Genomic DNA, 16,575 nt, shown 5'->3' on the forward strand with positions numbered 1-16,575 from the left:
AATATATATTCCAGTTTGGTAAGATTCTTTAATATGTCATTCAATTTGATATAAATATCTGTTGCTTAAATATTTATTTTGGGGGTATAGTTTTCCTTTAACAGACAATGTTTTTGGTAATGACAAATAACAGCAACGGAAGCCTTCTATTACTCTACTACACCTACTAGTAAATTATTTGCCATTTAGAAATATTTTCTACCAAAGAGCAGTCTGACATCACTAACCTGATCACTCACTCTATTATTTTGAACACAACTGTAACAATAAAGACCAATTGAAAAGAGCAGGACATTCTAAAGGCAAATGCCCCCTTGTGCCGCAGATATTATATGCATCTTACTATATTATAAATATTATATGTATAATAATTCATTATTAGACAGATCTGGTACTGCCAGTAGCCCATAGCAACCAATAAAACAACAACTACAGACATTTGAAATGAGTAGTTCACACCTGATAACATTTAGTAAAAGTTTTTTTCTTTTATTTTAGCTGAATCTTTATTAATAAAGTCAGATCCCCAGCAGATACTATTGAAAATACTATAAGATATTACCCAGAAATCTATGTTATCAAAATAAATATGTTGGGTAGGGGGTAGAGTCTGCCCAGGGAGCAATGATGTATATTCTGGGCTTTTGAGCCGTGGTTTCTACATGAAGCTCTGCATGCGCATTCTAAGCCAATAGAAAACCAGACCCATGCAGAATATTTTAGGTAGAGCCTGTAATTCTCCGATCAGTTTCCCATTCACAGTGTTGTCAGCAGAAATATCCCTAATTGCAAGTGCTCACGTGAGAATGGAAACGATTCTCTGTGTAATACTGTAAAAGCAAATTCCAAAAACTCTAGTGGATGTTTTGCTGCCAACCTACTCATGTTGTAACATCGTTGTAACTAATGAGGAGGCAGACCCCATGGTCGGGAGGAGAAGGGCAAGGTAGGTAGGGTTACAAGTGACCTGTGCACATGTTAAATCACTGATATTAACTTGGTTACATAACGTGTCGCTTGTGGTTTTGAAGTTATTCCACTTTACAAACTGATTGGAAAGCTCTGAAAGGCCCAACAACCAGTTGGGATGATGGAGCTTAAGCTTCTTTTGAAAAAAATGTAAGCATCCACTTTAGTTTGGGTTCCCTTTTTACAAGTCTCATTTACGGTCTAGTTTAAAAACGCCCCCTCTTGGTTTCTATATGAAACGACTATAGTTTAGAAGGGAAACAAGCAATCTGCACGGGAGTGGTGGCAAAACAAGATGGCCAAATGCTGCTGATCCCTTTTAAAGAAATTGATATCAGTGTTTGAAGAGGATTCTCTAACTTGACATAGCAGCACTATCTGTCAATAGTTTAACAAAAATCTGAGTTAACGATCAGGGCTTTTTTTTAGAGAAGCAATTATAGGAATGGGAATGTAAACACTTAATGCAAGAGACGCCCAACCTACCTATCTCTAGTCGAATTAGAGAGGCAACTCCCAGCATTCTTTGTTGGCCCTTTTAAGGAGCTGCAGTCGAGCACTAGCCAAAGAGCCGTATGGAGAAGAGAATTAATGAGGTTAGTACAGAGATGTCTATTTTCTAATTGAATCCAGTTAGTGATTATTTAGCTAGCCTGTGGAGCCATCTGAGGGAACTCCTTGTATATTTCCCGTATAATGATTTTATCCATCTGGCAGTGAGGCTCTGCCTCTTCTTCAGATAGGATACGTTGCAGAATTCCATGAAGGTCGGTCTTGCGGTGTGCGTGCTGAAGGTAATCGGTGGAGTGAACGATGGCGTGCATGAGTGACAGGTACTCCATCCGTAGCTGCAACATAAAGAATTTCAATATCAATAACTGCTGACTACAAAGAGTTGGCCTTTGTATTCGTTATTCCCTGCATGGAAGCTAAATCAAGCTACATTATTGAAAGAGAAGAGATTCTACGGGGCGTCTCCATATCTAGGAATGTTTTGCATTCACATTCAATGAGAATGGTGGGTGTGTAGGTGAGGTCTGTAAAAAGCTTTTCACAGTCCCTGCGCCTCACCTTGTCCCCCGGCGACAGGTCGGCAATCTGCCGTACTATTATATCGATCATAACCATCATGTCTGTGTGGTAGAAGAGATGAGCTGTGGCCTCACTGGCGAAAACATCTTGGAGGATCTTCAGAACGGAGTTTGGGGGCTGAGGCTGATGCTTGAAGATAGAAACTGGGTCGTCTATTAGAAGAGAGAAGAAGTAAACATTCAACATGATACAGTGGAAGCTAAAGTTGGCTGTATTGCCTGGGGCCGCACTATAGTCATCATGCATAAAGACCTTTTTTTTTCCTTGTGTAAATTTCTCTCACTCCCTATGGTGGTATAATGCCCTTACGATAAGTCAAAGGACCAGTGAAATGGGATCAGTGTAAATGGCTATTACAAAGCAGCTGGTAATGGAATTATACTCTACAGGCACAGCTGCAGCAGGAACAGTGCTCTAGGGCAGGGGTCCCCAACATTTTTTGGCCTGTAAGCCATATTTAAATGTAAAAAGAGTCAGGGAGCAGCACAAGCATTAAAAATGTCCCAGGGGGCGCAAAATAAGAGCTATGATTGGCTTTTTGGTAGTTCCTATGTGATCTCACAGCCTACAGGAGGCTCTGCTTGGCAGTACACTTGGGTGTTATACAACCAAAACTTTCCTCCAAGCCTGGAATTCAAAAATAAGCACTTGCCACTGAGAGCAACATCCAAGGGGTTGGTGAGCATCATGTTGCTCACGAGCCACTGGTTGGGGCCTAATGCTCTAGGGTCTAGACCAAGGTCACTTAACTTCTCTGGGGACCAATGTTAAAGGAGAAGTAAAGTCTAAAAAAGAATAAGGCTAGAAATGCTGTATTTTGTATACTAAATATAAACATAAACTTACTGCACCACAAGCCTAATCAAACAAATGATTTATGCTTTCAAAGCTGGCCACAGGGGGTCACCATCTTGTAACTTTGTTAAACTTCTTTGCAAGACCAAGACTGTGCACATGCTCAGTGAGGTCTGGGCTGCTTAGGGATCATAAGGGTCATAAATGATCAAAACAGCACAAGTCAAATAATATCTGCCAGAAGCCGATACAGCAAGAATGATTAATCAGAATATACAGACTGCACTGAGTCCTGTGTTGTCATGTAATCTAATATGGATTTTATAGTTTTTCTATTGTTTAATACAAACTTTCTACAACTCTGCAGAACCAGTGGCTGCAGCAAAATAATCCTCCAAATAGAATCCCAGTTTATCTGTTTAAATCTGGCTCCTTGATCTTTGTCCCTGCAGCTGGAGTTACAGTAAAGGGGATGTAAAGGCAAAAATAAAATCCAATACAAATCTCTACACAGTTGCTGACTGCTCTACAGGGAAACAAACAAAGCTGCTTGAGTTCTACATGGCTGGGAAGTAAGACGGGGGGCTCCCCCTGCTGTTCATAAGTATGATTGTTTCCCTGCAGAGCAGTTAGGAACCCTCTGACAATTCCTATCCACAGCAGTAAATGAAGGAAGAATTTCACTGCATACAGTCAGGTACAAATTGTTTAATTCAAGTATATTGGACATAGGTTTCATTAAAGAAAGTAAAAATTGTATTTTATTTTTTTGCCTTTACATGCCCTTTAAGTGGCAGAATCCTCTTTCCAATCAAAATATTCTATTAGTACTGATGTACTTTGTAATAAATAAATAAATAAATAAATAAATAAATAAATAAATAAATAAATAAATTCTATTGGAATTAAGTATAAGAAAAGCATCAGTCACTGGGTTGTGCCAACTTGTTAGACACTCTCCAGTGACTCTAATCGCTTACCCCAGGTTGACACTCCTCTACTAAAATGTGCATAGGGCTAGTTTACTGCCGAGCCACCTCCATCTTTCCCAACCTTCCAGGATCCCATGCAGTACAGAATTTTTCCTGTTCTAGACTGACTGGGTGTAGGGGATAACTGGGAGGACAGGGAAAATTGCCAGAAAAGTACCCTGACCCTAATTTTAAATAAGAGGAATGTGGGTATGGGGTAAGAGGCAAGCAATTAAGAGCCATGGGAGGGGGGGGGGCTCTAACAAATTGGTACCCCCCACTAAACTAAGCTTTCCTTCTCCTTTAAAGACCCACCCTAAACAGCACGGAGAACCATTTATGGATCCCAGGAATTGCAAAGAGTAACTGGCTTAGAATACCTCACAGCCTCCCATTCCCCTGCACTAAGCACAAATAAATAAGAAAGTGCCTAGTTGGTGTATAGTAGGCCGTAGATATACGTTTAATTACAGAGGGACAGACAACCTGTGGTCTTACAGATTCTATGGAACAACAACTCTTGGCCTTTGGCTGTCAGGGGAATTCTGGAATTAGGATGGAAACTCCAAAAAAAAAGTAACATTTTCACTTGTTAGTTAACTAGCAAACCTTCCTGCAAAGAAGTGTAAATGTGTGTAAGTGCTTTTAATTCAATTTCAGACCTCTGATTCAATTAAAATCAAATTAAAAGTAAAATCAAATGTATGTGGCCTTACTTCATGCCCCAGCAGCCAGCTAAACTCCGTACATTGCACAACATTTCATTAGGTTCCATATGCTCCTGTTATTTTCAAGCCCCACATTTTAGAAGATGCTAATTCTCTACGTTTATATTGTGATATAAGATATTGTAAAATATGCTGATGCCCATTCCAACGTACATTTACAGGAGAGGTGCAGTATATAAGGGATAATGGCACACAAAGCAATTATATTGCCGACGTGCGGCAGACACAATTCAGTGAAAATCCCCAGAGCTCTTGAAAAGTGATCTGGCTCCCTCCTTCCTATTTAATGGCAACTGTCTTGTGCATCTTAGGCAATTGCTTCTCACTGAAGAATGCAGGGCGTCTTATGAATTGGCATTATAATGGTTCCTAAGGAGCTGCCAGCCCTAAAGCACATAAGCATATTTAAATTAAGGATTACTGTAGACTTACCTCCTCTGTTAAAAAGTAACAGCAACTTTTCTGTAAACACCTTTACGTTGGATTGCTTGACCAAGGTTTTCATGATAATGTTGTTTGCTGGAACTGAAAGTAAGTATATGTTATATAAGTAAGTATATGTTCTAACTCCAATAGCAAATACTCATGGATGTTCTAACTCCAATAGAAAATACTCTTGTATGTTCTAACTCCAATAGCAAATACTCTTGTATGTTCTAACTCCAATAGCAAATACTCATGGATGTTCTAACTCCAATAGAAAATACTCTTGTATGTTCTAACTCCAATAGCAAATACACTTGTATGTTCTAACTCCAATAGAAAATACTCTTGTATGTTCTAACTCCAATAGCAAATACTCTTGTATGTTCTAACTCCAATAGAAAATACTCTTGTATGTTCTAACTCCAATAGCAAATACTCTTGTATGTTCTAACTCCAATAGCAAATACTCATGGATGTTCTAATTCCAATAGCAAATACTCCTGCATGTTCTAACTCCAATAGCAAATACTCCTGTATGTAACTTCTAACTCCAATAGCAAATACTCTTGTATGTTCTAACTCCAATAGCAAATACCCCTGTATGTTCTAACTCCAATAGCAAATACTCCTGTATGTTGTAACTCCAATAGCAAATACTCCTGTATGTTCTAATGTAAAAGTAGAGTTTGGCCACAAGGGGTGGGTATGGCTAGGAGCAAACTATTTCTCTACTTTTACACTCAGTGGTTAAGTCAGTTAATGGGAGACATCACCAAGACTGAACCAATTTCTCCTGAATCAATGCAAGTACCCATTGCTTAGATGCTAACCCTTTACCGGTGCTAGCTACTCTAGACCCTCTCTTGGTGATCTAGTAGAACCTATTTGGTTCATATTTCTACAGATGAAGATGCACGTGTCCCTTGTAGTTCATTAGAAGTGTACTAAGTGCATAAGCCCTGCCTATATTGAGAGGAACAATTGGCAGTTGTGATGCAACTACTGCAATAAACTGCATAATCTTCGGGATTATTGCACATAGACTTCACAGGTTCCTCTTATGCAGAAGTTGAGCAGTTCGATGCTGCTTCCCATTATAGCCATCGGGAATTCCACTACATTGAACTGTCCCTATAAGAATAATTATATTAAAAAAGTAGTCTCCACAAAATGCCGTCTTATTTTTAACAGCAAATGGAATTCCTCCCCAGACAAAGGGTACAACCATTGCGTTCTCCCACCCCCTCCAACCATTCCATAGCAAATGGTATCCTGGGATTCCAAACTGAAATTGGCAAGAAAGGAAAACTACAATAATTTTCCCCCCTGCTTTGTGAGCTTTTAACTTTAAATTACAACTGGCATGTGTTGGAATCTGAATACAATTTTGCATATGAAAGAAAGAATTGAGTGCTCTCCCTCCTCTGCTCGGAGTGAGTACAACTGACTCTCCTGCTACTGATAGTATATTTGTGGCCGCAAGCTTATTTGTTTCACGGCGGAGCTGGGAGAAGTGTCAGGGGAATGACAGAATGACTAGAAATGGTTTCATTATATCTCACCTGATATGTGCAAGTTAAAAGCCAAAATCACATTTATAAACAGGTCGGGTAACTGCTCGGTAATGTCGGACGGCAGGCCGGCTTCGATCACTTCCAGCAGGAACTGGACAAACTGGGAGTTCAGATGCTCTGTTGGTAATGAGAGGAATACAAATGGAATCATTCACAGCTGGTCTACATCATATGGCATGAGTCATGTCTTGGTCCATTGCTTGCGAGTAGCACAGAGATGAACATATGTCAGAACTAAAGCCAGGAAAGCTTTAAGGCATGCCTAAAGACCAAGCAGACACTACTCCAGCTAACTGTAAGTCATGTTCTTAAGCAAAGTAATCAATTGGAACACATAAGCAGTCAACTACTATGCATTGGGGCTAGAGAGAAATTCTAGAAAACAGGTCTTTTAACTTGGGGGGTGCCAAAAGCTAGGAAATTTAAAGATAGAAAAACCTAGAAGAGGAACGATCGGTGGCGCTCGCTGGAAGAATCTTGGGCCGGTGTAGTTTTCTTTTGATAGGATCACGTGCCTAGGGTTTCATGTAAGTACATGCGATCACTTGAGGGTGCCTAATTTTTGGCACCCCTAAGTTAAAAGACCTTTCCATCTCCTTTAAAAAGAAGTGCATGTTGTTTTAGATCTGAAAGGAATGGTAACACTTAAACCCAAATAACTCACAAATTAAAAAGAGCAAAACGACAAGTGAACATATAAGACAAGAATTCATGGGTTTCGCAGATTTTATTGTATATGTATAAGATCTGTTATCCGGAAACCCATTATCCAGAAAGCTGTGATTACGCAATGACTGTCTGCCATAGACTCCATTATCATCAAATAATCCAAATTTTTAAACATGATTTCCTTTTTCTCTGTAATAATAAATCAGTTATACTTCAATGGTACCGCTGCAGAGCGCCGTTCAAAGCAATAACGGAGTCTGGCGTTTAGATATCAAATTCTTGGCTTTATTAAGCGCATTAAAATTGTTGTGGAGGGGGATTACATCTAACGCGTTTCGTGTCAGTAAACCTGACACTTCATCAGAGTGGTAAATCAGTACCTGGTACTTGATCCCAACTAAAATAGAATTAATCCTTATTGGAAGCAAAACCAGCCCCATTGGGGTTTGTTTAAAGAGATACTGACACCAGAAATTAAACCTTTTTCACATCTATCATGATATCGTCTTTGCATGCTATCTATAATTTTGCAATACAGGTATTTACAGATGCTTTTACATTACCCATCTGATCCCACATGTTCCTATATGAGGGGGCTGCCATATTTGAGCTTCAGCAGTCTGTTAGCATTAGAATCTCTAACTGACAGGTTGAGAAGGGACACGCAGGTTAGCAAAACAGTCAGGTTTAGGAACTTCAAGTAACAATTACTTACAAAAGAAGCTCTACGAGTGAAAAACGATCAACATGACTTACCATAATGGTGATATGGAAGAGGCTCTCCCATGGAGAAGATCATTGCTAGAACCAGTGCAGAGTAACACATCTTCTGATGTTCTACAACACAACAATGTCATCACGTTAGATCCCATTTAAAAACACCAAATATGCATATGTCTGTAGTACAAGGTATAATTGCCCAAGTCCACTTTCCTTTACAGTTTATTCTTTAAGACTGTCTGGGTGATAACCATACATACAAAGACAAATACAAACCCTACCACTTTGGAAGTGGAGGAGTGATGGTGGACTTCTCCGAAGAAAAACAAAATAATCAGAGATTACACATTTGTCATTTTAGCTATTCCAAATACATTTAGAATATATATATAAAACCAAAGCAAACATTGTAACATTACTGGGCTTTTAATGTGCTCAAAGCCTGTTTGTCAGTCCAGGGAGTCTATTCATACATCAGTGACAGAAGGGGCATTTTGCTAAATCAGTCAAATGTCAGGTCATCAAATTAACATCTGAAATATAAAACGAATACAGAGACATCTGATGAGAATCCTTTAGTTTCTTATTTTAAAAGAAATCCATGCTATCCTGATCATAACTGGAGTCTATGAGAAATACAGAAAGTCTAGTAGATAAGAGTCTTTGGGATGTTGAGGTGCTAGCGATGATATCCAAGGAACATGGGCCTTCATTCATATATATATAGGGTAGCGCCCACAACAGTATCATTTCTTCACTAGATAGGTCCAGCGCTCATTTATTATAAGAGAGGAACACGGAATTAAATATCTAGTAGTATCATTTTAGTAGTACAGGTACAGGACATTACCAGCCATTACAAGCTGTAGAGTCTGGGACTGTCTGCTGGTCTCCTAAATTAAGCATTCAGGTAGAAAACTGGATCTTGTAAATAAACTTGGCAAGAAATAACTAATTTAAGTAGCATGGCATTTAGAGAATTAAAAAGAGGTATTAGCGCTAAGATGTTCACACTTCGATAGAGACAAAATGACAAACAGTTAAGTCTGTGTTCGGTTTGTGTCAGTTTTTCATTGTAAAGGATAGAATTATATTGTGTTGCCAACCTGCTTGACAGTCGGTCCCTAAGGTCTTTCATACTTCAAAGACCTTAAAACGTTTAACCAGTTGGCTTTGGCAATATTAAGTAGTTGACACAGATCCCAGGGAGTCCAAATAGAAGAAGGGCACCTACTGTTTTACCAAGCGTAAAAAGGATTATGGTAGACAATGGAACAGCCATCAGTCCCAAGTCCCCAAAACAGCTTATATTTTCTGAGCTTCAAGGTCATTTTATTCCAAAGGACTCACATTCTTTGGAGGATTTGATCCAACAATAAGGCTATTTATTTAATTAAAGATGAAAATAAACTGAACTTGAAGGGGCAAAAGGAGATTAGGAGTAAATACATTTGAAGGAGTTCTGGGTTTGGAGGTAAATGTGATTGAGTCTGTTGCTAATTGTAAGAATGATGTAAGCACACGAGTCCTTGAGTTAGATGATGGCGTTCTAACAGCATTTGATGTGCTGGGATACAATGCAATGCATTATCAAGTCATATACTTTAGAGATAAAAACAAAACATGCTGGTGGCAGCACTCCAGCAGTATGTAGTATGGTATTGATGCAAAATATGTATAAGAGCAGCAATTACATATTCGAAATAGGATGAATAAGTAACTTCAAAATATATGTTCATGAATTGTTAGCCTTTTTATGAAGACATGATTTTACGTCTGAGCTTGGAGGGTGCAAGAAACCACAATGGGTGAGCCAGATCACAAATCACAAAAAACTGTCTGGGGGGGGGGGCTCCAGATGCAAGGCAGAAAGAAAGGAGCAATAATGCAATCTCTATATAAAAAGGCAAGAATCCGAGAAAGGTGAGCTGGGTGGAGTAAAGAGCCATATAGGCTAAGCCAGAAGTGAGAATGAAGCCATGAAAAACGTGCCAGAGCAGAGCAAGATTCTATGAAGCATGTGCCAAAGAAGAAACAGTAGGAAAGAGGTCCCTGTCTGTACAGCGAGAGCCAAAAGGAAGCAAGGAGATACAAATGTTGAGTAAAGAGGAGCAAGGAACAGAAAAAGGAGAGCCAAAAAGTGAAGGAACCACAGAAAATAAACCAGAAGGGAGAATGAAGGAGAAAGCCTCCAAGAAATATGAGGCAGAAGGAATCAAGGAGTAAAGGAAGGCCAGCCAAGAAAGGGTGAGCAACAGTGGAGAAAAAAGGCATTAAGGGCGAGGATGAGGGGAGAACATATTTGGATGAGCCAGAAGGCAGGAGGAGGAATTAATGGAAGACAAAAGGAAGTAACAAACCAAGAAGGGTGAGGCAGAAAGTAACAAGAACCCAAGAAAGACAGAAAGTAATAAAGATCAAAAAAAGGGGGAGAAAAATGGGGAACAAATGGAAAACAATTAGGGCAAGGAGTTAAAATTAAAGAAAAAGTGAGAAGGAGGGGTGAAAACTTCCAAAAGGATGAGGGGAGCAGGCAGCCACAGGCTTTATAGGCAATAGATGAGAGAACTAGTATGAGTCACAGTAACATGGAAGGCAACATATAGAAAGGAGGGAGAGTAATTTGTCAGAGGGGCAATAAAACAACTAGTCAGTTTCTTCTCAGTTGTGTGCGAAAAAAACCTTTTGTATGCATTTTTTAACAATTGTGTGTGCACTTATAAAAAAATGGTATGCACACTTCAAAATTACGTGTATCCACACAAAATTCTTTGTGCGCAAGTCTGAGCGTAACGGCTTAGAGGAAACGCTGTCAGACAGTAGAATGCAGCTACAGGGTAAGAGCCTTACATTAATGCTTCAAGGGCCACAACAAAAAATAAAAGGCAACCTTTTCTACAGAAAAATGTGCCGGCTCTTATATAGACATGAAGAATCATGGAATCCACGCATTGATGTATTAGGACTGATTAGCAATTGTGTGGAAGTAATTCAACAAGCTTGTTAGAGTCGGAATGGTTCCTCCCAGTCTGGCTCCCCAATATATCCAGCCTCTGTCTGAGACTATGCACAGAACACATATTGCACAGAATAAAGAGAATAAAATGAGGGCACTTGGCTAAAACAAAACAATTCATTATTAGCAATTTGCCAACAAAGCAAATAAATCATTTCAGTGTTTTGTAAGAAAGGCTTTGAACTTCAGAACTGACAGTTCATTAGCTTTTTATTGATTTATACATTTACATTTCGTGTGAATTACCATGAATCATGTGCAGGTAAGTACTGCAGGGCGTACGCTGTTCCTTGTCTTGCAATGATTAACACATTGTTCTGCATGAAACGTTGTTGCTCCCCACATCACGGCCATGCAATGCTGGTGTAAGCTCACGCTGAGCCTTTCATTTCCCTGCATCAAATGTTTCACTCGCGGCCTTTTAAAATGAGGTTGCATTCACTTATTGAACATTAAATACAACAGCTCGACTATGGGGTGTATTGAAAAATGACAAAGCCCCGCCATAAAATGAACTAAATGGAAAAGGTCTCCTGGAGCCAGACGGCCTTGTCCACTTACAGCACTTAGATACCGACGGATTCAAGAAGCAAATAATCGTATTCGGTTTTGCCATTGGCAGAATAACAGATGTTAAAGTGCTAATGAAGTCATACAGAATAAATGTGATTGGATGCTTTTAAGAAGACAGAAATGCATTCAAAATGGGTGTATATGGTAGGTACAAAAAATGAAGCAGAGCGATATATTTCTGAATGGGATGTACCACATCCTGGTTTTTCGGAATGACAATCCGTCATGATCAAGACACCTGATTCCACCAGAAGCTGCTTTCTGTGTGATTTATTGTGCTTCAGGCACCAATATGTACTGTAGATTGTAGCTCTAAAAATTAGAATTAAGTAGCTCAATTAAACTCAATAAATTAGCAAATGCAGTAGTCTAGTTAACTTGACAGGTATTATGTGTATAGGAAGAAGCCTTCCAACTGACCCACTATGTAAAACTGCTGGCATGTTCTGGGGCATAAAACGGGGAACAGGTATAGGATCGGTTATCCAGAATGCTTGGCTGGGTTTTCATTTGGAGGGGTTGAACTTGATGGTCTTTGTCTTTTTTCAACCCAATTTAACTATGTAACTATATATATGACCTGGGATTTTCTGGATAAGCGAGCTTTCCTTAATTTGGATCCCCATGCTTTACATCTACTAAAAAGTCAACTAAACAATAAATAAACCAAATAGTATTGCTTTGCCACCAATATAAACCACCAACATAAATAAATTATATCTTAAGGCGGCCATACAATATTAGATCCGCTCATTTAGCGAAGATGCCAGACGAGCAGATCTTAACCCAATATGCCCACTAACGGCTGGGCGATATCGGGTGCATCCAAACGTTTGGCCCTGGGGAGGACCCGTTGGGAGCCACCACACACGGGCAGATAAGCTGCCGAATCGGTCTAAAGGACTAATATCGACAGTTTTAATCTGCCCGTGCCACCTTTAGTTAGGATCAAGCAGAAGGCACTGCTTTATTATTACAGAGAAAAAGGAAATCTTTTTGAAAAATGTGAAATATTTGATTAAAATTTAGTCTATGGGAGGTGTCCATCCTGTAATTCGGAGATTTCTGTACAACAGGTTTCCAGATAACAGATCCCATACCTCTAATGCATACATTTTTTATAATCATATGAGAATATACTTTGCATTTTCAATAGGAGGGATTGCTATAGCCAAATCCAGTGTGCACACACATTTGGCACTTGCCTATAACACACAGGCAACACTTATAGTGCAATCACCATGGTTTATTTTTTAAAAATGCTGTTTTTTTTCCCACAAATCCAGTGTCATTGACATCTATGTGCCTGAAGCGATTGCATGGAAATGGTGTCGTTTCTGGTGTTGTCCCTCAAAAACTGGTATGCATCTGTGCCAAAACTTTAGGAGCAAGTTGGCTGCAACTATTGACACCTGGCACGGAGGAAGGTCTGGAGTTTTGAAGCCACCAAGGCCTGGGCCTAGGGTGGCAGGATTTTAGGGGGCTGCATGCTGACCAACCACACCCACATTGATTAAAAAAACACTGGAGATGCGCTGAAGATACAATCATTTTTTTAAATTTCCTATGCGCAGTGGGCCCGCTATGTAAATCCGACCCTGCAAGGACATGGAGGGAGCTCCAGAGTTTCCCTGCATCCATAGGTGCAACCAGTGGCGTAACTAGATGTTATTGGGCCCCAGAGCAAATTCATTTTAGGGCCCCCAACATATCCAGAGGTTTTATTCACTTTTTTACCATTATATATTGAAATGGCTCATTAATTAGGGCCTTGTGGGGCCCCTATACCTCCTGGGCCCCCCTGCAGCCGCAGGGTCTGCTTCTTCTGTAGTTACACCCCTAGGCGCAGCATCACTCAATCCAGAAAGGAAGGAGTGAGCGGCACGGAGTGCAACTATTCTGCAGAGCAAATTGCACCTTTAATGAAAGGGGTTAAAAGTGCAACTCACCGTGGGTAAAAAAGTGCAGGGGCAACTGCGCTTGTGGTTGAATATTACCCCTATATTGTTTCCTTTATGTGCTATTACTCCTTTTATAGCAGGTTAAAGCTGGGTACAGGTGGCAGGTCAGCTTGACAGAAGAATAATCACAAACACCCGCAGCCAAATCACAAATACGGCCGAGGCCCACAGATTTGGCAGGAGCAGGCAGGGCAGTCATTAACCCTCTTTATGTGACACGCATATACGTGCCAAAGCAATCATTACCGGCATGTATTTACCAACATTGTGAGCAGATTCCATTTATAACCTGGCTTGGCTAGAGTTAAATTCCCTGCCTGGTTGATGGAATATTGAGTGTATCCAGCTTAAGCCAACACGGCTAAAACAAATAAACAAACAAGTCATTTTTATTTATTTTTTAAAGCCCAGCCAAGTGGAATGGAGATGTGTGTAGACAGATGTTGCCTCTGATTGAATTAAACTGTTCTGTGTATGAAAATGATACGGTGTATTAAAGGCTGCACGACTCCTATCTGCCAGCAACGGGCAAGATACAGAGTTAAAACCTTGATGTTAACCTGCCCTGTATATTCAGCAGCTCGGGAATAAAACATTTAACATTACCCATTCAATTGAAGGTACAGACGATAAGGCAGTGGAAAAGTCTCTGCATTTCTCATCTATTTTCTTGCTTCCGACAGACAGGGGTTGAAGGGCTGCAGGAGATACTGTATAGTATAGAAGCAGCCGTTTCCGTTTGACTCCGCTTTACCGCAAAGCAAATCAATTTTTTTTTAACAGGGATGACATCAGACTTTCAGTACCTTCAGGAAAACCCTACTTGCTAGTCTTATAGGCTCACCAACATTAAGGGGCAGATTTATTAAGGGTCGAATTGAAAATTTGAATCTTCAAAATTTGTTATAGTCAAAATTCGCCTAGGACAGTGATCCCCAACCAGTAGCTTGTGAGCAACAAGTTGCTCTCAGTGTCCTCAAACCAGGTGCTTATTTTTGAATTCCAGGCTTGGAGGCAAGTTTTCAATGCATAAAAACTAAGTATAGTGCCAAGCAGAGCCTTTTGTAGGCTGCCAGTCAACATAGGGGCTACCAAATAGCCAATCTCAGTCCTTATTTGGCACCACAATGAACTTTTTCATGCTTGTGTTGCTCCCCAACTCTTTTTACATTTGAATGTGGCTCACGGGTAAAAAAAAAAAAGTTGGGGACCCCTGGCCTAGGGAGTTATCCAAACATGATTTGAATTCAACTTTCAACATTTATCATACTCTGGCCCTTTAAGAATTCGAATTCTACTATTTGCCACCTAAAACCTGCCGAATTGCTGATTAAGTCAATGGAAGAGGTACAGGGATCAATTTGGAGATCTTTGCAGCCTTCCTGACATTGAAGTTTTTTTCAGAGAAACAACTTGAATTGAGTTTGATCGAATTCAATTCCAGTTTTTGGATTGTTTCAGTTCGTTCAAGTTGGAAAACTTTTGATTTCATTAATAGATTTCGATTGGTCAAATTTAGAATTTATGGCAGTTTCTTGGAGTTTAAAAAACTCACATGAATTCGAAATTTGACCCTTGATAAATGTGCCTCTATAAGAATCAGTGTTCTATTACGGTTTAGGGCAGAGACACGTCAGATTTGTGGCGATTAGTCATCCAGCGACAAATCTCCTCTTCTTCGCAGCGATTAATCTCCCCGAACTGCCTCTCCAGCTTTCCCACGGGGTAAATCACCAGCGGGATGGCACTCGGATCGCTTCGGTTTCCGAAGTCGCACGAAGTTGCCTAACTAGGAAAAGAATTCCCGATTGCCATCCCGCCGGCGATTTTCATTGATTTGAATAAGAGACTGGAATATGAAAGGCCTGAATAGAAAGATGAGTAATAAAAAGTAGCAGAAACAATAAATGTATAGGCTTACAGAACATTTGTTTTTAGATGGGGTCAGTGACCCCCATTTAAAAGCTTGAAAGAATCAGAAGAAGAAAGCAAATAATTTAAAAAAACGATAAAAAATAAATAATAATAATAATAATAAATAATAATAAAAAGGCCAACTGAAAAGTTGCTTAGAACTGGCCACTCTATAACATACTAAAAGTTAACTTACAGGTGAACCACCCCTTTAATAACACTTCTCTCAGCAGCAACAGCCTTATTTAACATGAGAAATATTTTCATCCTGTAGGTGTGTAAGAGAGCCATGATTGACACCTATGGATCACCTGTTTTTTTTATACAATAAAAGAGAAACATCGTTTTTGGAAAATGTAGTTGCTACTGAAAGCAGTATTTACCCATGGGAAAGCCCAAACCACTAAATTATAATTATGTTGGGGCGAAAGGCGATGACTATGTTAAATGTTTACCCATAAAACCTACAGGTATGGGATCTGTTATCCAGAAAGCTCCAAATTACGGAAAGCCCGTCTCCCATTGACTCCATTATAATTAAATTATGTACATTTTTTTAAATGATTTCCTTTTTCTCTGTAATAATAAAACAGTTCCTTGTACTCAATCCCAACTAAGATATAATTAATCCTTATTGGAAGCAAAACCAGCCTATTGGGTTTATTTAATGTTTACATGATTTTCTAGTAGATTTAAGGTAAGAAGATCCAAAATTTGGAAAGATCTGTTATCCGGAAAACCCCAGGTCCTGAGCATTCTGTACAGGTATAGGACCTGTTATCCAGAATGCTCATGACCTGGGGTTTTCAGGATAACGGATCTTTCCGTAATTTGCTAGAAAATCATGTAAACATTAAATAAACCCAATAGGCTGGATTTGCTTCCAATAAGGATTAATGTGAAGATTCATGTGAAAAGAAAAGTTACATTTTTTATGAAAGCTGAATAAGTGAATTCTCAATCTAAAGGGTAAATGTAAAAAGCAGAGTATCCTAGGTCTGTCTGATCTAGATAGTTTTCTATCCTCTGATATTTCTTGGGAATGTGCCAAGGAAATAAGGAGCTTGTTATATGTCACAAATACTCAAGCTATTGCATTGCCATTTCCCATTAAACCTCTCTTACTCTAATTTAATACGCTGCTAAAGCTGCACTGAGAGCAGAATT

General features: G+C 39.5%; 1 protein-coding gene across 3 annotated transcripts in view; it reads right to left on the minus strand.

Moving 5' to 3' along the window:
- Window positions 1-468: 468 nt before the first annotated feature.
- The window catches only part of nckipsd.S (NCK interacting protein with SH3 domain S homeolog), a 66,724-nt gene continuing 50,617 nt past the window's right edge, over window positions 469-16,575 (minus strand). For 2 of the 3 annotated variants that reach the window (XM_041591309.1, XM_018259589.2), the window contains exons 9-13: window positions 7,981-8,061; window positions 6,544-6,672; window positions 4,988-5,080; window positions 2,041-2,213; window positions 469-1,817 (exon numbers count right to left, since the gene is read on the minus strand). In XM_041591309.1, the coding sequence (XP_041447243.1) occupies window positions 1,614-1,817; window positions 2,041-2,213; window positions 4,988-5,080; window positions 6,544-6,672; window positions 7,981-8,061 (680 nt within the window). In that variant the 3' untranslated portion in view covers window positions 469-1,613. 3 annotated transcript variants of the gene reach the window in all.

This window comes from Xenopus laevis, chromosome 4S (genome assembly GCF_017654675.1).
Source record: "Xenopus laevis strain J_2021 chromosome 4S, Xenopus_laevis_v10.1, whole genome shotgun sequence".
Taxonomy (NCBI): domain Eukaryota; kingdom Metazoa; phylum Chordata; class Amphibia; order Anura; family Pipidae; genus Xenopus; species Xenopus laevis.